Source organism: Haliotis rubra, unplaced genomic scaffold (genome assembly GCF_003918875.1).
Source record: "Haliotis rubra isolate DU_JTF1 unplaced genomic scaffold, ASM391887v1 Scf64, whole genome shotgun sequence".
In the NCBI taxonomy this organism is placed as follows: domain Eukaryota; kingdom Metazoa; phylum Mollusca; class Gastropoda; order Lepetellida; family Haliotidae; genus Haliotis; species Haliotis rubra.
The window spans coordinates 2,828,014-2,850,951 of NW_025767346.1; the positions used below are offsets into that span (position 1 = coordinate 2,828,014).

Consider the following 22,938-nt stretch of genomic DNA (forward strand, 5'->3'; position numbering starts at 1 on the left):
AAATGAATTTTATTCATTAAAGCAAGCTTCAAAGCAGAAACATAACTGAACAATGCGAAACGCATTAATGTACAATATATTACATCTTATTTAGAATTTAGCCTCAGGGAGGCCTTTTAAATATGGTTCATTTGCAATTCTGAACTATAGTTTGATTTAATAGTTTGGAGGAATGACATTTAAGGAAATAGGTAACACGAGCTGGTAACGTTGACTGCAATCGTGGTGTCCTGAATTGATTTGTTTTGGTGGGTGGAAATCAGTTAACTTTTCGGTTTCTGTCTCAGTCTTTGTAAAGAAGGTCACACCTTGAAAGTGAAAGGAATGGTAAGATTACCATCTAAAAGTTAAATAGTTTTGGTTTTTATGAAACGATATGATTGCGAGTTTTATCTCAGATTACGTTCTTGTAATTTGTCACCACCATTGTTGTTTGTTTTATCAACGTGAGACACATAGACAAATTCTTTACATAAACCTTATAAGGTTTGGTGCATGCTTTCACCTTGACCAACCAATCATTTGGCAAGAGTCGCCTGTCGTCCTTTGAAATCATCTTTGAAAAGGCATGGTTTATTTGACTTACAAATTGTTAGATGTAGACATCAAAGACCGTATGTGCTAGAATATAACTGGTTATGAAGGTAGCGGCACTAACCTGTGCATTTTTCTTTCTCTTTTTTCTTTTGTTGGTTTAGTGTTTTATTTTATCCTGTATGACAACCATGTGACCTGTGTGTGCATGTCATCCCTGTAATCTTCTACGTCAATCTACTATCAATGTATGCACTGTTTTGTTTTTGTACGTTAAGCTGCTAATCAATGTACGCTATATTTTATTCTTATTTTGTACACTGACCGCCTCCGTGGTGTAGTGGTTAGAGCGTCCGCCCGGAGAGAGGAAGGTCGCGGGCTCGATCCCCGAACGCGTCATACCAAAAGACGTTAAAATATGGTACTTGTTGGTCCCTGCCTGGCGCTCAGCATTAATGGGTACAACAAGGACTGGTCGGCTCGGAGTCAGTATACTGTGTCTGAGTGGGGTATTCATGCTTCACTGCAGCATGGTATCTCAGTGAGCTAGCACTATAAAACGAGCTTAAGTCTGGGCTAGTACAAGCAGCCGCACCTACCGGACACAAGCATGCACGTCGTCATATGAGCGAAATATTCTCAAGCACGACGTTAAATCCAATGTCACCTCACCTCACCTTATTTTGTACTTTAAGCTTCTGCCAATCATGTATGCTGTGCCCTATCCTTTATTGTTTTGAACGTTAATGGTTTTACTCTTACCTTGAATGCCAACCTACTACCAGTGTATGCATCGTTTTATTCTTGTTTTTCTGTTAAGAAAATAAACTGTATATCGTTTTGATCTTATCCTGAACTTGAAGCTACTAAGCCGTCTATGAATTGTTTTGTTCTCATCCTGTACTTGAAACTACTAGCCTGTGTGCTCTGTTTACTATTCTGTATGACAACAGTAACGCGTTGCATGTACTTCTTTGTTCGTATGTCAAGCTACTATCCAGTGTATGTATTGTATGCTCTGATCTTTATGTCAAGCTACAGCTTCCACAACATTTTCTTCTTCATCTAAATGTCAAACTATGCTAAACAATATGTCTATTTTTAGCTAATGTCATTATGTCATGTGTCTTTCTCGCGTGTGTATTACTTGTCCTGTATGTCAAGCTACAAACTTGCCCCTGCTTTGTTTTGTTTCTATAATGTATATGAAGGCACAATCCTGTGTATGATTTGTTTCACTCTTATCCTGTATGTCAAGCTACAATCCTGTGCATGCTTTGTTTTGTTCCTATCCTGTATGTCAAGCTACAACCTCGTGTATGCTTTGTTTCGTTCCTATCCTGTATGTCAAGCTACAGTCCTATGTATGCTTTGTCAAGCTACAATCCTGTGCATGCTTTTTTTTTTCTTATCCTGTAGCAAGTTACAATCCTGTACATGCTTTCCTTTGTCATACACCTTTATTATGCAACAAATCTGTAATTCAAATGTTTATACTTTTATCCTTGTTTCAACGTACTCACTTGGATATGCATTGTTTTGTTTTACTCCACTTTGTTAGTTTCCTGTGGCTATGGTCTCAGTGCCTCCAGAAATTCTGGACTTAATGGCACCCTAAACACAAAGGTCAGACATGTTAACAACTCCCTGTGTTTACTGCAGGACCTGTTGTGTATCCAACCATATGAAATCGTCTCAACGCTCATCTATTACATGACTGCATATTTTTACCCGAACATACAATATTTCAAACAAATAGGAGCTCCTTAGCCCATACTGGATAATTGTAAAACTTGCACGTGGTAACTGGAGTGACCTGAAAAACATGTGTAACTGCATGTCAAACGGATTGTACGATATCCGACTCCTCTTGTGCCGGCGACCGCAGGTGTATGTGCCACTTGAAAGGTATGCTCAGCTCTGCTGGTGTATCTCTCAGCGGGAACTCCCCTGAGCACATGCTCATGTATCTCTGAGCTACGATTTCGTCCAGTTCATGTATTTTTTAGATGGAACCACGCTCAACCCACGTAAATCTGAGCTGCATATTTGTTCATTTATCTCTGAGTGGAACATCGATAGGCTCCCGTTTGTCAACGGGAGTCAGCTCATGTATGTCTCAGCTGTGGGTCCGCTCAGTTCAGGTACGTCTGAGCTGCAACTCCGACCAGCTCATGCATCTCCCCACAGCTCATAAGTGTGAATTTGAATTCCGCTGAGCACACGCGTGTGAGCTGCAGTGCTGCTCAGTTCATGTATGTCCGAGCTGTAACTCCGCGCAGCTCCTGTATAACTTGACCTCCGCTCAGTTCATATATCTCAGGGCTGCTGCTCCCACCAGCTCATGTACCTCTAGGGTGGAGCTTCCCAACGCTCATGTATGGGAACTTGAACTCCCAAGCAGTTCAGCTCATATCATGTCTGACTGTGCTTGAACTCCGCATAGCTGAGGTAAACCTAAGTGAGACCGCCACTCAGATCTATGTCTGAGCTGGAACCCATCTGCATTCCTGCATGTCTGAGCTCCCAGATTTCTAATATGATCCAGATCAGGCAGAATGTGGTGTTTAAGAGATTGTTGATTTGAAAATGGTGATCGTGATAATCATCAAATGAAACCCTTGCATGATGTTTCGCTTTGTATGCAAATCGACCCTTATTTTGTTGAACTAGTAGTGAGGAGATATGTGAACCATGCTTGCTAATCATAATCATGTCTATGTCTTGTTATGTCTTTGTGATGAGAGTAACGGTATCGAAAGAAACCTAACCCAAAAAGGAAATATGGCCTCCGATTTTCACATTCATCTCGAATAAATCAATTCCCACCTGCTATCGGCGCATTTCATTGTTTGGACAACTTGAAATCATGACTATGTGTAATAATAGCAAAATCCATGTATCCTTTGTGCGAAAGGGCAATATTTTGATTTATTCATTAAATTGTTCTTCGAATATACAATTCTTTCCTCGAATGCCATCAATTATTGCTTTGCAGAGAGGAAAATGAAAGTGCTGACTCGGTTCATACGTTATCTTCTAGATTCAAAAGGACTTGGATTAAAAACATGGCAAGAAACTCATACTTACGTACTATTTCCGGATGTTTCGACCATCTCAACTATAAGAGAAATGGCAAACACTTGCATGTCTATATTTGCACATCAGATTTTGTAACCACACATCCTCGTTTAGACAGCTCGGAAGATGTCCCGATGTTAAACTATGATCTATTGGGGTGCTTATGAAAGGACTCTACAAGTATAAACTAGCTCACCCATTTGTAGGATGCTCTCTAACAACGCCTGTCGGTCCCCGAACATCTGCAGCAGAAACAAACCTGGGGCAATGCAACGGTGTAGCACAACTCAACTACTGTGAGCAAGAGTGAGTGAGTGAGTGAGTTTAGTTTATTCTACCCCGGATCTTCACGCGTCTGTAAGCAAGAATAAGTGATTTAGCGTAACAAGTTTATCAGGATAATCAATATTTCAGCTGTATGACGCCGTATATCCACTCAGCAACATTAAATCCCGCTTTTGACACACTGAGCATCGATCTTCGCAATCTGACCTCAAAGAAATGCAATTGCAAGACACAATTTAATGTCAGTAACCTTGTGACTTTGACCCTTGTCCTCATATCAAGTTCACAATGAAATGCCAATCCCGACTTAAAGACATCCTTTCATGTCAATAACCTTTAGGCCGTATTCAAGAGAAATGTATGCGAAACTGCATTTGTAGTACGTCATTGGGGAAGATTAATATTGCATATCTATAATCATTATCATCAAACTCACCAGTTTCACATTAAAAAAAAATATGAAAGCAAATCTACTCATAGCCATTAGAAATGAGTGTGTGTGTGTGTGGGGGGGGGGGGGGTGTGTGTGTTATTTTTTAAATAACCTTTGGAAGTTATATATTAGTAAAGGAGTAAACAGTAAAAAAATATAATGACGTAGTCTCCTTGACATGATCAGTGTGGATGTTTCTTTGAGCATCGACACTCACCGCTTCGTCGTTATTATAGACCGATGCTCCATCTGTGACAGCGCTCACCACCAGCGCCAGTAACCCAACAACGGCGATCTTCATTCTGTCAACTGCAACAATGAAACTCGTAATGGAAATGGTGGAGAATATGGTGTGCTTTTGACGGAGGAGACCCTAGTGGGATCATCCAGTAACAGGACGGCGGGGGACACCAGAACTTAGCTTCACACATTGTATTTATGCGGGTAATCATACCCGGGTCTGGCAAGACGAGCGAAAGCTTTAACCATGAGCTTCCCCACCACCACTTAAGCATAAGGAACGCAATACTGCAGAACTCCCAGCCACCCGTACCCTCTATAACAAACAGATGCGGTGATGGAGATCTTACCTTGTGACGCTCCGTGTCTTTCTTGCACTATGAGGTATAGACAATGAGTAATGGGTTCACGCCAGTATTTATAAGCTCCCTGTAATTGGATTTACAGAGTTGTAATTGTCTTTACAGCGGATACCTTCATGCCAGTTGTTTATGAACTCACTCAACCGTGGCTGTGTTATATTAGAGTGTGTAATACAATGAAATGCTATACAATGAAACCTCGATTACCCTTCAGAAACTGTCCGGATTAACGAATCATGGGTATGCAGTAGGATCCCCAGTTCTCGATACTTGCAACAGAAATGTTCTCAAGTCCAAAGATATGCCTCATTGCAGCCAAAAATTATAAAATTTAAAAATGTGTTAATTTCATAAGCAGAAATGTACTTAGTGAAACGATATGATTGTATAAACAAATGTATCTATTTGCAAATGATACTTCCAAAATGATATGATCTTATTTTATCATATCATGTTTAGAGTTATGGAAGGACGCCCTTCATCCGCTGACGTCCGGTACACATAATTGAATGAATTAATGAATTAAAGATTGAAGTAAATGAAACATCTATCAATCAATCAATCTTTCTTCTCTTTTTAACCACCCATGGTGGTACAAGAGCATTAGATACATATTACACATAGATTTGATAGCATTGATGGAAGGTCGTTGCATAATTTAGTTTCTGCGTAGCTTAAACACGGTTGTTGATAATAGATATAAACTTTGATAATTTCTTAAGAATAGACAGTTTGTTGGATGTGAACAATGATATCATCTTATACAAATTAGCCAATATACAATAATATGGCTCCAAATAATGAGATCTAATTTGAGTGAAGGCAGAACATCTAAAATAGATAATGAAATTCACCAGCTGTTGAGGATGAATTACAAAGATGGAAGGGTCTATCATTTTGCGGGATGAGTTTCCAACGGCCAGTTTCAACTGGGAGATGATGATTACTTGTTCTAAATAACAGTAAAGGATAAGATATTTGTTTTGGTAATAAGAGGTATTTTTCAAGTGATGGGGAATCTTTCAGAACTCGATAATACAGTCCTTTGGAACTGCTTTTGATGTCACTGTGCCACCTTTGTAAATGCTGATCTTTAAGTACATTTTCAACAGTAAGAGAAATATATTCAGTTGTACAGGTGAACGGGTTTTCATTACATAGCTGACCTGTCTAGATGTTATATACACCATACAGCACTTTCACCTCATGTGTTATACAGCATGGCATTATTATATCCAGAATTGAGAGAAGAATGGCAGTATGTAATATGGACTGGATCCAGAAGCAAAATATCAAAACAATGTACACAATGTAACACCTTTGCCAATGTTAACTATAACCATTTCATCCTAAACTGTGGGTATGTACTTTAATAGAGTGGAGAGGGAGACAGAGAGATGAATTCTTTTCAGTTGTAATCGATAATCTTGATGTTGTATTGTATGTCAAAATAGAGGTGATGGAAGAGCATGATATGCTAGCATTCTTTCTATATCTCAAACAAATTGATGAAGTAACATGATATTTTACTATCTTACTGTTAATAGTTTGTATATACTGGGGAAAATGTTCCTACAATCTATATATGCGTGTGTGTGTGTCTGTTTTGAGTATTCTGTTACGTAATTACGTAATTCATTCATTCCACTTCATTTCATTCAATGCCTTCCTTGAGAGCTATTATCAACTAACGTTCCCAACATGTTCGTACATGGCTTTGTCTGTTTGTTAAGATATTTCTGTCGGCAGGCGTGGCTACTGGTCATTTGGTAACAAATGGTATATCGGGCGGTTTGGTAACATTGTATTCAATAGCTTCATCATCGCGCTATTTACGTCTTGAACACCAAATGTCACCAATGAAATAGGTGATATTTTCTTTTGGGGTGAAACTACAGAAATATGCAATTATCATCATCATTCATCATCATTTATTCCGTACAGATGGCCAAATGAGGCAAGCAGTACAACATGTGAAAAATATGAGTGAACATACATACTGCGCCACAAGCAAAATTCATTTGAATTTAACATATATCATTTACATTATTTCTTAGTTTAAACACCATTTCAATGAAAATACAAAGGTTAAATAGCTTAACATTGGTGAAAAGGTAGATCGGGTTATACATACTTGAGTGGTAATAATAATAGGCTGGAATGTTATTGATGCGCAAATCGTTTGAAGCTTGGCATACCATAATAACATGATGTTCATCTTCTATCTGCTTTGTACAATAAGAACAAGATGTGCCTGATTTTTTATAATATCTATAGGAATTCATATTGAAACCATGCATATTACAACGCAACTTTGTCAGGCATCTCCGTAGACCGGCATTATTGATAGATAAATATATATCAGGATAGTAGTCCTGTTTAATCATAGTGTAAGATTTAAGAGAGTTTGATATGGATAATTCAATGCTCCACTCTTGGAAATATACATCTTTATATCGTTGCTGAAACAAAATTTGCAAATATGCGTAGTAGTAAATGGGGTTGAGTGATGGAACATAGCCAAAGAAATCAAGATCCCAAGGACAGTATTTTTACAGTCGTGAGCCACGTGACCTCGGACAGCACGTGAAAGGCTTTGTATGTCAGAGTTACTACTCTCTTTCAGTTTCGTTTGTGAGCAAGCAGATATAAGATAATATAAGAGTGAGTGAGTTACAATTTAAAGTCACATCGGCAGTATTTCAGCCATACCGTGTTTAAGGAAGTTGTAAATTTATAAATGAATGAAAACACAGTTAGATATTATACTTACCTGTCTGCAAAGGACAATAAAACAACTACATTATCAGAGAAATGAATTCAAAACTAGTAATTAAATCTAAATTGTTTAACTATGAATGACAACACAACATAAAATCAGGCTATATATTGCCAACAACTGAAGGTAGATCACCATACTAGGGACCATGGAGACTGCATGGACCCTAGCTGGATTTACACCATCCCTTCAGCCTTTAGCAATTTACATAAATCTAGTCATACATTAAAAATACACATATTCTACCATTAAACAAGTGGGGACAGGGGGGACAATAATTTTACAATGCTTTAACCCCTTTTGAGGATACTGCCACTAACAATCTCAGTAGATAATCCAATCATAAAATATTTATCTATTCACAAATCATTTAACAAATCTATTTCTTTATAAAATGCTATGACTTAATGAGAGCTGATATTATTAAAGAGATACTTCATAGTTCATGATTTGAGATAGTTATCCCTTGTAATGGAATATTAGATAATATATGAAGAATTACGCTACACGTTCGAGATGTAATTTCAACCTTCCATAGATATACATACACAGGCTGTTCCATAGCTGAGGAATGTAACTCAGTGTCAGGAACGGGTCAGCAGGTGCGTTACCGGTATGGACATCTTGAAACATAATTTCATTAACCGTGCCAATAATGCAGAATCTCTCTTATAGTCTGTGTATGACCACTGGTCTAATGAATATGCCACCCTGTAGCCACCCTTCTTTTTTGACATTTCTCTTGATCACAGTATTATTCAAATGCGTCATCTGCGTCATCGTGTCAGGGACCATGTGGACTTACAGCGAAAGCGATTTAAATACGTTTTGAAACAAAAAATTGTAAGATAAATGGCATCTGGCAGACACTCGTTAAGTAATCTGTTTCTTACACACCATTAAATCGCACCATTTTATGGTCGAATAGATTCATGTTTCATATTTTTCTCATCGTAGCTGCGCAATAATACACAACACAGCGTTTATGAATGAGTGACGTCATTTGGCTTCCTAATCACTACTCATCCTCAAGGTGACACTCCACAAAAACGTTTCTGCCACATCTTCGCGTCATCAAGGCAATAGTGGTAATGCAAACTAGATAAGATCACAGAAAATTAATTAAACACTCTAAAACAATGATGTTACCATGTAAATGTGGATGATTTTAATTCTTGCAAGCATAAAATATTTGAGCGTGTGACGTCATCTTTATCGTTTGGTGGTTGTCGTCATCGGAAGATTGTTTTGGAGATCTCTGCACATTGGGGATCTGTACTTGTGTACCAGTCTGCGTTCAATGTTCTCCCATCGACCGGAGCTATACCTATTGAGTGCGTGTAATTAGGTGTACCCAGTGTGTTTGAATGCGACATTGCTGAGGTTACGTTCACTATCAAAGGGGGAGTACTCTTATTCGCCACAGCCTTCTCGTTTTTATACTTTTATTTGCATAATTTTATAAGTACATAAAACACTTTCACCTGATAACAATAAAATCTGATATGTCTCAATTGACATCACAACCAAAAAATAGTTAGTTTGTTGGAGGAGAATTTCAACATGTCCTTACGTGTAGCCATAACACAGATTCTGTCTCAACCATTACAGCATGCAGACACCTGCTATAGTGACAGCACCTGTTGAAATCAACACACAAGAACAGAGTTTGTCAAAGTAAATCATTGTTATACACTTTTCCTACTGAGGAAGGTTAAACTACTGACTGTGATTTAAGAGAGGAAAAGCTTGATGCTCTCTACGACCCATGCTGGGTGTAAGCTCTGACTTAAGAGGATTGAGTGGTTAGATGTGTCCCAGTGACAGGATCTGTTTTCTGTTTTAAGGTACGGATTAGTCTTTAGGTTAGATGTTTTACAGGCCGTTGTTGAAAGTTGAAAAAAATGTTGCTGACTTTGACGGTTCCCGAGCTAACACACACAGTTTTCTCAACGTTCTCGGAAGGTTGTTCATTGGTAACGTCATGATACAACGGCGTTACGTCTCAACATGACATACATACGTTGTCAAAACGTCGCGCATAGACTATTACACAACGTTAAGTTTCAACGTTTGTAAAACGGTGATGCGACGTAAACTGTGAGGATCATGTTGGTCTCACTAAATCTGGAGATATTACAGTGAATACCTGTGAAGACATTCAAGTTGGTCTCACTAAACCTGGAGATATTACAGTGAATACCTGTGAAGACATTCAAGTTGGTCTCACAAAACCTGGAGATATTACAGTGAATACCTGTGAAGACATTCAAGTTGGTCTCACTAAACCTGGGGATATTACAGTGAATACCTGTGAAGACATTCAAGTTGGTCTCACTAAACCTGGGGATATTACAGTGAATACCTGTGAAGACATTCAAGTTGGTCTCACAAAACCTGGGGATATTACAGTGAATACCTGTGAAGACATTCAAGTTGGTCTCACTAAACCTGGGGATATTACAGTGAATACCTGTGAAGACATTCAAGTTGGTCTCATTAAACCTGGGGATATTACAGTGAATACCTGTGAACACATTCAAGCTGCTCTCACTAAACCTGGAGATATTACAGTGTTGTCACAACTTTTCCGTTTCAGTGAGCAGGTACCCCCATTTGCAATCATGACCTACTTCTCCTTTATACTTTTGATCCAGTATCATGTAGGTGTATCTGTTCAATCAGACTCTAACAATGAACTGTAAACGTACGTACAATACGCCTCACACACTTGCAGAGAGTGTGCATTCAACAAGGAAGTATAATGTGCAGGTCGGATTTCTAATGGCGGTTGAGTTCACCTGTACAGGTACGTGTGTGTATTTTAAACAATATTTGAAATGATAGTAGTAAAGACAATGTGGGAATACTTCGTATTTGTGTCTATATTATCATTGGCATGAACACTACACACACCCTTACCATCGCTCCACAGTTAGGCAACATACTTCTTGACACACTCAGACGTTCACCCTACTGACTGTGTTACCATGACCGTTGGTATGTTTTACACAGATATAGTATTGGGTACAAATATTTATATGAATCAATCAATCCTCATTTATATTGAATTAACATGAATTGAACCACATGTTTTTCAGCCTCTGGGGCAAGCCTAACCGCATCACCAAGCCAAATAACAATCGGGGGCAGTAGCCCAACATCTCAGCTGACTGTAAGTTGCAGGCCAAATGCACCTGGGATTACACAGGTGTTTTCCATATCGATTGGCAAGAAGTTTTCTACTGGGTCAGATCAGCCTATAATACAAATGACCACTACAGTTTCGTCAGTACAAGTAGTGGACACAAGTCTACAACAGCGGATGACAGCCTCGGGTTCTATTAGTGGAGCAACTGGCAGTATACAGTTCATCCTGACAGATCTGAGATGTGCTGATGCTGCTTCTACATACTACTGCAAAACGTTATACTTGGCGGGGTCAGCTGGAAGGGATGAGACAACTACCAACATTACAGCTAGAAGTGCGTAATGTTAATATTTACTCCGACTGAATCTGAAACGTTTTGAATCCTTGAGATACACACACACACATACGCATACACACATCATATATGTGTGTGTGTGTGTATATGTACACTATATTGTATGTTTGTGTATACATAAATATTTTACATTTAAATTGTTTCACTGCATTATTTAGTGTTATCTCTGCAGACGTGTCTTGTATGTACTTGCATTAGTTACAATTTAAACAATCTAATCAGGTGCCATTCATGCAAATCAATTCGATATTTATAAAACATTTAGACAGTTCCTATTACATCTGAAGTATTTAAAATTGTTACTTTATTGATAATATTGTCGTTCTTCTTCTCCTCTTTCTGGAGTGTTGACCTACAATGTCTATATACTTTTTACAGCTTATCCAGAGCAGATAGAGATGTTTCCTTCTCCAGACAGGCTCCAGTATGACGATGGTCAGCTCATCTCATTCAGATGTGCAGGCAGGATCGGGAACCAGTTTGATGATAACAACCTCCAGAACCTGTGGACATGGGAATGGCGATCTATAGATACCGAGTTCACCACCTGGACACGGTACCCCAACGACCAAAACATCACCTACGACCCTCCTACGTCGTCGGTGGAATGTCAGTACACAGGGGTGTCAACACTGATTCACACAGTCTCGAATCAAGACAATTGGAGGCAGTTAAGGTGTTCTGTCATCAGTGCTGACTACAGCTCAAACAAGACTGTTAATGTTGTTGGTAAGAGGCAATTGTTGTTATTTTTTCAACGTTAATATGTGTTTCGGTTTTTGCAATATATGCACCTCGTCATAAATATCGCACCACCCACTTTTTTCACTAAGTAAGACTGGATCTACATCCTCATAAAATTGGTACTTGTGAGCGTTCAGTCAGAAAATTGACAAAACAAGACCGAATCAGAGCACTAATTGAAGGTTTCATTCTAGCAAACTAAAGTTTAAAATAAGGTGAGATAAGTACGGTTGCCGGGGTCGTTACAACAGACACACAACACAGTTCATATGTTGAACACACTAGTAAGGTCCACAATGACTGGCTAACTCAGTATCTGGTGTAACCGCCTCACACTTGAATAACAGTTACTACACGCCGTCTCATGATGGCCAACAGACGTCTGATTCTCTGCTGGGAGATCTGCTGCCACTCATCATGCAATGCATGGGTCAATTCCTGAAGGTTCTGAACCAGATCTAGAGGATTCCTTGCTCCCACCGTACGTCCCACAATGTCCTACAAATACTCAATAGGATTCATGTCTGGACTTCTGGCTGGCCATGGTAGTGTCTCAATGGCGCTGTGTTGGAGATGCTGAACAACAGCTCGAGCACCATTTGGTCTGGCATTATCGTCCATGAAGACTGGACGTGTGGCGAGAGCAAGGTTATCGATATGAGGCACCACAGCACCGTCCAGGATCAAGTTCTGGTACCTCTGTCCATTCAGTGCCCCAGGAACTGTGATGAGGTCAAGTTTACGGATATAGGAACAAAGCCCCTACACCATGGCAGATCCAACTTCCAATGGAATTTCAGCTTTAATGTTCCTCTGATCATATGCTGTGCCTCTCTGCCTCCAAATGCGTGCCCTTCCGTCTGTATGATGCAGGAAAGATCGGCTTTCATTGGACCTGTGGATCCTTCTTCTGAGGTTCCAGCGAGCACGTGATTGGCACCAGGCTAAACGGGGTTGATTTGTGAGGAGCGAACGTCTGATTGGTCGTCTTGCACCCAATCTTGCTGAATTTAAGCGTCGTCTGATGGACACTCTGTAGTATGGATGCCATCCATGTCTCAGCTGTGTACAAGTAGACATTGGGCTTCGTCTGGCATGGCATACGAGAGCACGATCTTCCGTGTCATTGCTTTTCTGGACCGTCCAGACCTCGGTGCATCCTTCACTTGACTGGTAGCAGCATACTTACGTATTAGCCTGCTGATGACAGTACGATTAATGTCCAGTTGTGCTCCAACAGCACGACATGACGTACCGGTCTGGTGCATCCCAATACTTTGCCATATTTGGTTCAGAGGCTCTGGACGCTTGGACATTTCACTGGTTCGTCCAAATTTCTGCCTACAATCAAATTTTAGCTGTCTGCCAACATACACCACAAGGGCATACTGCATTTATAGCTTAAGGCAAGCATGCACGTGCAGCTCGGAACATCTGTGGTATTATGTTTACAGATGGTGTCGTATATTACATATGTATGTGAAGTGTAAAAAGAACGAAAATCATATTTCTACTTTGACTTTTAAGTGGGTGGCGCGATACTTTTGACAAGGTGTATTGATGACTTTAAAAGTATACCTGGTTCAAATTTATGCAAAACGGGAATTCATGTCTCCGATTTCTCGTGAAAATGACATTTAAACCTGTTAGATATTCTTTTCCATGAAGAGGTTCGTGTTCTGGTCAAATATATTCAACTTTATAAACCAGGACGACAAACAGTCAAACAGGAAGGCTACAATTACAATGGGATGAAATCGTTATCTATATTAGGCCTATATTTGAAGAGTGTTATGCAGATGAACCTTATATGTCAGCCGGGTACACCATACATGTTATCAGGACAGCAACAGAAGGAAAGGATCAGGATTACTTCCTAACTGCTGTATTTGTTTCAGGTCAACAACCACCAGGGGAAACATCTACTTCCGAAACGCCTACAAGTGGTGAGTTTTGTATAACAGAAAGAAAGCAAGAGTGGTAACTATAAGTTTACATCGATGATCAAACTAACGCAGTGACCTTGGTACATCTTTCAGACAACGGCGGCTATACACATTACTGACAGTTTGGTGACAACAACAGAAGCAAAGGGTTAGGTTTGCTTACTAACTGTCATGTCTTTTTTCAGGTCAACAACCACCATGACGCACAACGTCTCCAGAAACGCCTGCAAGTGGTGAGAGCGGTATAACAATTAATTTATTTAATTATTACAATAGTACTATAAAAGCATAGATAATTCTGGCATAATTGTCTTGACATTTTTACATCTACAATACGCGGCACGTAATTCTGCCAACGGTGGCTATACTCGTTACTGACATTCTCAAATCATAACGTCATCTTTACCCTTATCAATGGTATCCCTCAATCTGCATCACTGTTCTTACTCCCACCATTGCATTTTCAATATTCTGATTGGAATCCCACATCCATTGTCATATTCCGCATGCTTTAGTTGCCATTCGGATAACAGACTTATGTTTGAGCTTGAATTGTTCATGTCAGCATTCTACGATTGGTGTACATACGTTCAGCGAAAGGTATAATGAGGGTACTTAACCGTCTTTGGTTGATGTTTCCAACAGGTGTTCTGTTCATCATTCAGATACTTAACAGGGATAAATTGCACATGGATGCGACCTGTAACTGAGTCAGGGCCTTGAGATTAGGTGACTGAACGCACTGAGAAAGATCAGAGCAAACAAGGCATCGTGTCATGATCCGTTTCAGTTAGGCATGATGACACAAATGCGATATAGGGACTGATCAGTCTTCCAAGACCCCAAAATGGGTATGTTAAAGTGTTGGGGATATATGCAACGGGGGTATATGCATTTCCAAATGTCTTTAAAAATGAGGGTAGGGGGCGCAGCGTATAGTTCTTACAAAAGATTTGTTATGACCCGTGTAAAATATATTGACGTCTGGTCAATGATAAATATTTAGACTGAAAACAATGAAGACAAGCGAAAGCATTTCCGTAATTGTAATCGTCCGAAATAAATGGTATAAATACCTCCTTTCAGAATCTTCTGTAACATGAGGGATCAGTCGGTGTTAATGTAGAAGATTCCAGAGTACACTTGACAACGAATCGACTAAAAAGTGTCAAAATATCGACAATTTCTGACGTAATACAGTAACACATTCCCGACAACTAGGTATCACCAAACACAATGGCTTGACCTTCTACAACCAGAGCAAAACAATATATCATATACGCATGGAAACGAATAAGGGAACACTTAGAAAAACAAGTATTCATTTATTCTTTTCCAGGTTTCTTCACAAGCTTCGTATTGCATACTGGGTGAAATTCTGGAAAAGAATAAAGGAACACTTGCACTTTCAGGTGATCTCATATTCGTTTCCATGAGCATAATTACAACATTGGGATACAATTAAATTAAAACGTAATGTAGCCATAGAAATACATTTTATGTTTCAAATGACAGCGACGAGTGTCCAAGAGAACCAGGAATCCTCTCTTGGTGTTGGAGTGGCTATAGGCGCGTGTGTGATTCTAGTTGTTGTTGCCATCTGTCTGGGTTTGGGGTTCGTCTTCAGGGACAAACTAGCAGACTGCATATCAGGTACGTACTTTACGTGATAATGTTTTGGGAATGTTTAAATGTCTCAAGACAGAAGAAGGTATGTATAGTTGTAACAGGTCTTAATGTACCTGGGGCGGTGGTGTAGCCTAGTGGCTAAGGCGTTCGCTCGTGACGCCAAAGACCAAAGGTTCGATTCCCCACATGGGTACTATATGTGAAACCTATTTCTGGTGTCCCCCCGCAGTGATATTGCTGGAATGTTGCTAAAAGCGGCTTAAAACCACACTCACTCACTCACTCAATGTATCTGTGGAAATCATATAACATTTGGCACGTTCATCCGCATGACGATCCATCAAGGACAGGAATTCTACCATGGAGCTAAACTTTAATTTATGCTGTTCTGGATGAAAATGGTAATCTTGATAAGGAGCACGGCATTAAAACAGCAAAGATGAATAATGTTATCTATGCGCTGAGAGTTTGAATGTTGGTAAGGACCACAGAGGCTCATAAGACAAAGTCACAAATGGTTGGATAGCATTAATAGTGTGTCACACCTTTATCTGACTGACATACGATCGTATGGGTAAGAGGACACGTGCGGTATCCTATTTTGTTGCTCATAGGCTGTGACCACTGAAGCTCAATAAAGTCTTACGTTGCTGTCCTGTAAGATGGCTCCTGGTCCAATAACTTTCATAGTTGGTACCACACCAAAGATGGAGAATCCCATCCCTGTCTCAGCGTGATTACCAAGCACTACTTTCAGAGTTATTAATACACCAAGGATTACGTTTCATCCCTGTATCTCTAGTCGGTGTGATTACCCAGCACTTGGTGGAAGGAAGCTATGTGATAATGACTAAACTCTTCCCCGATGACTGGTGATCAACCACCAAATACCAGCCATTCTGACATTGTAGCACTTATAGCAGTTCAGAAAAAGGACATATCAGGATGTGGATTTGACCATCGATAACCTACAGGGTTCGAAAGTGACGAATTCGTGCGACAACAGTTGTATAATCCACAGGTGATGAGCTCTGCCCAGACAAGACAGCCGAGTCAATAAACTAGAAATAGTAAAGGGATGTTGGTAGGTCGGAGGAAGTTCCTGGTGATCTTCATGGGGACAATTCATGTGTGGTAGCCCCTGCATGTCATTATATTTGTCCATTCATTAATCTGATATTCCGTTGTTACAGGACCAAAGGACACCAGTAACGCAGAGAAGGCAGTATTCTCTAAGTAGGTTCACCTTTTCCAGAATTAAAACTTCCAAACATTCATCACAATGTAATAAAATCCTACTTGTAGATCGAGAATTGTTTCTAGACGAAGAGCTCTTCAATTTCATAGGTTTGTAGGCATATTTATTCTGTAAAAATAAAAATAAAACTGTTTTGCAGCATAATAACCATGGCCTTAAAATATATCCTTTTCTCAACCACTACAGCATACAGGCTCCTGCTACAGTGGTCGCACCTGGTGGAATCCAAACACAAGGTCAGATTTTGTCAATGCACATGATCACAATACAAGCGTCCAACAGAAGAGAACCTAAATAGTGACACAAGAACATACATGCTTCTCGTTCTCCATGCTTGGTGTTCAAGCTAACAAATACTAACTGGTCAGTGTCCATGGATCAGCTGACATCTTGTCAATATTTCCTGTAGGCATGAATCCATGCTTCCTCTTTCAGTCATTAGTTAGCAGTTTTTTAAGCCAGATTCGCGTAAAGACATGAACCATCGCCGACGGTGAGTGTTACAATAACTCTCACACCATTGAGATAGACGTGCAGAACTATAAATGACCATAGTAATTGAACTGTTAAAGGAGTGGATGTCTGAAGGACATTGTTAACGTACTTACTACACATGTTTCTTGTAGGCGTAGGCGACGAGTACGAAGTACCAGTTGACAGGAATACCTACGATGGCCTACAGAGAGGAGCTGCTGACGTCAGCAACACTTATGAGAAGATACGAACGTACCAGCATGTGTGAAACGAGAAGACAGTGAAGTCAACTACTAACAAACAATCGCGTTTCGCTTTTTGGTCGGACATCGGACGCTAACATCTAGACCCCCTCAAAAAACCCGAATTAAAGGACATCATAGTTCAGGGTCCAATCTCGTCCAATCTGACCATATCCGTGACAACTGCAACAACAGTTTCTAGTAGGACAAAATCAAAGCTTCCATTAACGACCTCAAAGACTATAGTGAGAAAAATCCAAGAAGGCATCCCCATCAAAAAGACTCCAACCACCCACCAACTGTGACCAAGCGTATGACACATCTCCAGCTTACCTGCCATCAACTGACTCCAATCAGATGTATTACTTCTGTTTCCAGCAGTAGGTTTACACGACTGGCTTCATTTGCAAGGACCTAATTTGCCTTAGATCTTCTGCAGTGTATACTGAACAGGCTTATCGAATCTATTGTTAAAACACTACTTCATATCTGTATATATGCCTCCCTACACTACCTTATACATCTACTGCTTGATAACAGTGTTAGCTTCTACACATCTACTTCCTCATTGTAAATAAAGAAGTTGTTCTTCCACATAAAATACCATTACATTAATAAATGAGTTGATATTGCTTCAGCTGAAAATTCAAATAGACAATAAAAACAAAGTCAGAATTTTTACTTTTTTTTCATCTCAAGTCAGAATTTGTACTTTTTTGTATCTCATATACATTACTGTACACAGTTTTAACGTAATTCTGTACAGATCTTTAGATATAAATAATTATATAATGCTCAGACCTCATCTCAAGGCAGAATTAGGACCCAATGCTGTCTTAATCTCAGCTCCAGGACATGGGGCAGGCTCTTTGTTTCAACAGTAACACATGCAAAATTCACTTCCTGTTTCTTCAATACCCTGGCAGGTTTGGGGTCCATATCATGATTCGTTAACCTTACCTATACTCTTATATTCACTCTTGAACACATTGTATCATCTGAAATTACAGTCACACCCCTGCTATAATACACAAAAAATAAATAACATTAACCTGATACTGAAGTTCACTTACATAACATGGACTGATTTGTAGAACAGTTATCATGCTCAGTTTGTGCTCAACTGGTCTGAACATGGCTGATGGCCTGACCACCCTTTGATGTGTTGCTTTTTTCTTTTGTTTAACGCAATATTCCAGCTATATGGCGTCGCTTTGTAATTAATGAAGCATGGAGAAGACAATCCAGTGATCAACAGCATGAGCATATATCTATGCAATTATGATACCATGGCATGACAAGGTGTCAACCTTGATGTTTGGAACGAATAAAGAGATGTATGTTACACACGTTTTACGACGAATGAATCCAAACTGATCAAGAGCTGAAATATATAACATCTCACTCAGCAGTATGTAGATATTCGAGACTGGACCAGACAATCCTGTGATCGATATTACTGTTTAAGTAGAATGACATGCAATCAACCAAGTCAACCAGCCTGGTCACCAAATCAATATCTGTCACCTGCATAGATCAGTAAACGTAGCAACCAATGATATAGTTAGAATTCACATATTTGCCACCAAACTCACAGATATGAGTGTAAGAAATGCTCAACAATTAATCAGTTAGTTTTTAAAAAAAGAAATTCAATACGGTCTACGCGAAGTGTGTGAAACTGATATAATCTACGATCTTAACAACAGTTGCTGCTCGAAATTTCATTTGCACACAGACACATCTACGTAACGTCATTAACGTAAGATAATAAACATACAAAAATTGTTAAGTTTAATATACAACACACCATTTTCTAAGGACCATAGACACAGTATAAAGATGAAGCTATAATATTGCCGACGGTGGTATAGTATAATGGTTATCAATTCGGTTGTACATTCAAACACAGAATTTTTTCTGTCTGCTGATCTCCATAACTACCACTACACGACTACAACTTAAAAACACACCGTTACCCTCCGCTGGGCAGGTTACCCCCAATGCGATCTTAATCCGCATCTCCTCTATACTTAGAATCCGGTATCGTGTTGCTTGGACCCAAACAATGAATTGTAAAGATATTTTTACTCCTGCCATCACACAGCTATATCACGTGTGTACAACAAGGAAGTATATTCTGCAGATCGGATGTCTAATGGCGGTTTCAAGAGTCATTGTATTGATGGCTGTAAAGACAATATGGGAATACTTCGTATTGGTGTCCATATTATGATTGGCATCAACACTACACAAACTCTTAACAACCCTCCACAGTTGGAAGGTATGCTTACTGACACACGCAGGCTTTCCCCCCACTGACTCTGTGTCACGATGACCTGAGATATGTTTTATCAGACATTGCGTGAGTGTAAACTGTAGAAGTTATAAGCAGTGTACTGATCAAGGAGGTAAACTGTGGAGGGTAGGATTCTCAATGGTGCGTACGGTGACATATACAAGTGGGAGTATTATACTTCCCAGCTCAGTTGTGACGTGTAACATCTACAGTTCTAAACGACAGATGACTACCTTTCTACTTATTATATTGACAGATGAAATAACACGACAATGTATCTGTACACATATGGACAGCCAGGAACATATAAAGTAGTATGCATCCACCGATGTTGTCTACACTTGTGATGATCAGTGACTGTTGAGAAGCTGTGTGATGAACGCGACCTTTGTTGTGTGTCGTCTTACACACCTGTAATCAGCACTGCGTGTTACCTGTACGTCAGTAGCTGATGCATACAGTTCTACAATGTGTATCTATGTACACAAGTAACTGGCTTTGTCCACTGACGCTAATTACAGTTCCACAAAATAATGGTTCATTAGTTTGCTTGTTGCAAATATTATTTTCTTTCGGAGTGTTGTAAGTAATTCCCTATTTTGACTTGCTCCATACGTTCCCGAAATATTACAGGTTAACAAGTGACTAGATTTACATAATGTTTATGACGGGGGGATTCATAAACACATCTGTCATCGTATCACATGGTGACAATCACTGAATTGTCTGGGCCAGACGCGACTGTTTACAAACAACATCATACAGCTGTAATACTGCTCAAACATATATGTTCATGATAGAGTCAGAATTTTACAATTGACTCTGCTGTATAGATTAGCAGAGATTTCTTATGAGTGTGGAATGGGTTTTGTTGCTTCTATGTAATGAACGCTGCTCGTGTACTTGATATTTAGTTTGTTCATGGACGCTAAGTATGATTCTCCAGATAAATATTTTGCTATGCCTTTCCTAAAACTTAAGTGCAGATGTAATCCATCTAACTCAATTGCGTTCATTAAACAAAGAATATTTAACAGTTGTTGTTTTACCATACTTTTATTGTTTGATTGTGTCAGTTCATTCACCGAACCAATCTTACCCGTGAAGGTCCGGGTTAGAATGAACCTTCAGTAACCCATGCTTGTCGTAAGAGGCGACTAACCGGATCGGGTGGTCAGGCTTGCTGGCTTGGTTGACACATGTCATCGGTTCCCAAATGCGCAGGTCGATGCTCATGGGTGTTGATCACTGGGTTGTCTGGTCCAGACTCGATTATTTACAGACCGCAGCCATATAGCTGGAATATTGGTGAGTGTGGCATAAAACTAAACTCACTCACTCACCCGAACCAATCTTCAGATATGAAAATGTAAATCACTAATCTCATTTAAGATCGGTTAGTTACATGCTATGTACTGAAATCAGTTATCTCCAGATCGATCTTATCTTTAGCAAAATCATATAAAACATGTTATAGGTAATGGAAATGCAAAAATTATTTATGGTGTGTCTGACGTCACTGGGCTAAACTGGATGGGAGTTTCGATTTCGTACGTTATTGATCATGCAAGAAATTGATATTCGAAACCAAAGGTACACATTCTCGTATTATGTAATGTCTTGACAGACAAGTTGTTTCAGTGTGGCAAATGATTACTGCGGGGAATCCACAGGTATTGTTAGATCTCATCTGAAAATTTAATCTTATACTAGGGTGTTACTACCAGCATACATTTACATTTGCAAGAACAGGAAGTCGACCTGTTAGAAAGAAGCATGTACCAGTGTGATCCTTTTTGTCTTCTGATCTTCATGACCCTTCTTTCTAGAAGTAGGTACACGCATCTTGCTGCCAGGCAAACCTAGTGTTTATGGGGAAAAGAAGAAATGTTATTTGATAACAGTACTTGTGATATATCTCATATACTACAAATAGATTCGCTACCAGTATTAAGCCGTTCAGTGGAGTAACAGGGGTGGGTGGGGGAGCACAAAATACAGAAACCATGAATATGTAGTACCTGAGACGGCGCAGTGCTATGTTCCTATGCTATATTGTATTTATTGTAAATATTTATATGATTCAATCAATCCTCTATTATATTGAATTATTATGAATTCAGGTAATTGTTTTTACAGCCACTGGGGCAAACCTGTCCGCATCACCAAGTCAAATAACAATCGGCAGTAGTAACCCAACATCTCAGTTGACTGTAGGTTGCAGAGCAAATGCACCTGGGATAACACAAGTGTTCGTCATAGTGATTGGCAAAAATGGAAAGAAGTCTTCTACTGGCTCTGATCAGGCTATAATACAAATGGGAATCACAGATACGTCAGTTCAAGTAGTAGACACAAGTCTACAACAGCGGATGACAGCCTCGGGTTCTATCAGTGGAGCAACAAGCAGTACACAGATCATCCTGACAGATCTGAGATGTGCTGATGCTGATTCTACATACTACTGCAAAACGTATTACTTTACTACGACAGTTGGAAATGATGAGGCAACGGCCAACATCACAGCTAGAAGTGCGTCATGTTAATATTTACCAAAATGTATATGTTACATGTAATCTGTGAGACTGACCATTGCCTTTCTTCGCTTATTGCCCCGAGTGTTGATATACAGTGTCTCTATCTTTTCTCACAGCTTACCCCGAGCAGATAGAGATGTTCCCTACTCCCGACAGGGTCCAGTATGACGATGGTCAACTCTTGTCAATCAGATGTACAGGAAGGATCGGGAACCAGTTTGATGAGAACAACCTCAAGAACCTGTGGACATGGGAATGGAGATCTGTAAACAACGAGTTCAGCTCCTGGACACGATACCCCAACAACCAAAACATCACCTACGACCGTCCTACTACGTCAGCGGAATGTCAGTATACAGGGGCGTCAACACTGGTTCACAAAGTCTCGAATCTAGACAATGGGAGACAGTTCAGGTGTTCTGTTATGAGTGCTGACTACAGCTCAAACAAGACTGTTTATGTTGTTGGTAAGATGTAATAGTTGTTATTGTTTCACCGTTAATACGTGTTTCGGTTTCTGCATTATATGCACCTTGTCATAAATATCGCACCACCCACTTTTTATGAAAAGTAAAGCTTGACCTACAAC

At 39.6% G+C, this 22,938-nt stretch overlaps 1 protein-coding gene and 2 long non-coding RNA genes across 3 annotated transcripts in view; 1 reads left to right on the plus strand and 2 right to left on the minus strand.

Moving 5' to 3' along the window:
- LOC124256790 overlaps positions 1-17,138 on the minus strand; it is a 55,191-nt gene extending 38,053 nt beyond the window's left edge. Inside the window, exon 1 of the long non-coding RNA XR_006893101.1 lies at positions 17,088-17,138. This is a non-coding gene — a long non-coding RNA (uncharacterized LOC124256790). The remainder of the gene's footprint in view (positions 1-17,087) is intronic.
- LOC124256784 overlaps positions 1-22,938 on the plus strand; it is a 126,900-nt gene that overhangs the window by 93,581 nt on the left and 10,381 nt on the right. The window contains exons 9-11 of the mRNA XM_046690744.1: positions 10,816-11,199; positions 11,599-11,949; positions 13,863-13,910. Of these exons, the coding sequence (XP_046546700.1) occupies positions 10,816-11,199; positions 11,599-11,949; positions 13,863-13,910 (783 nt within the window). The remainder of the gene's footprint in view (positions 1-10,815; positions 11,200-11,598; positions 11,950-13,862; positions 13,911-22,938) is intronic.
- On the minus strand, positions 685-1,750 carry LOC124256789. Its single transcript, XR_006893100.1, has 2 exons — positions 1,212-1,750; positions 685-841 (listed from the first exon to the last, which is right to left on the minus strand). It is a non-coding gene; the product is annotated as an uncharacterized LOC124256789 (long non-coding RNA).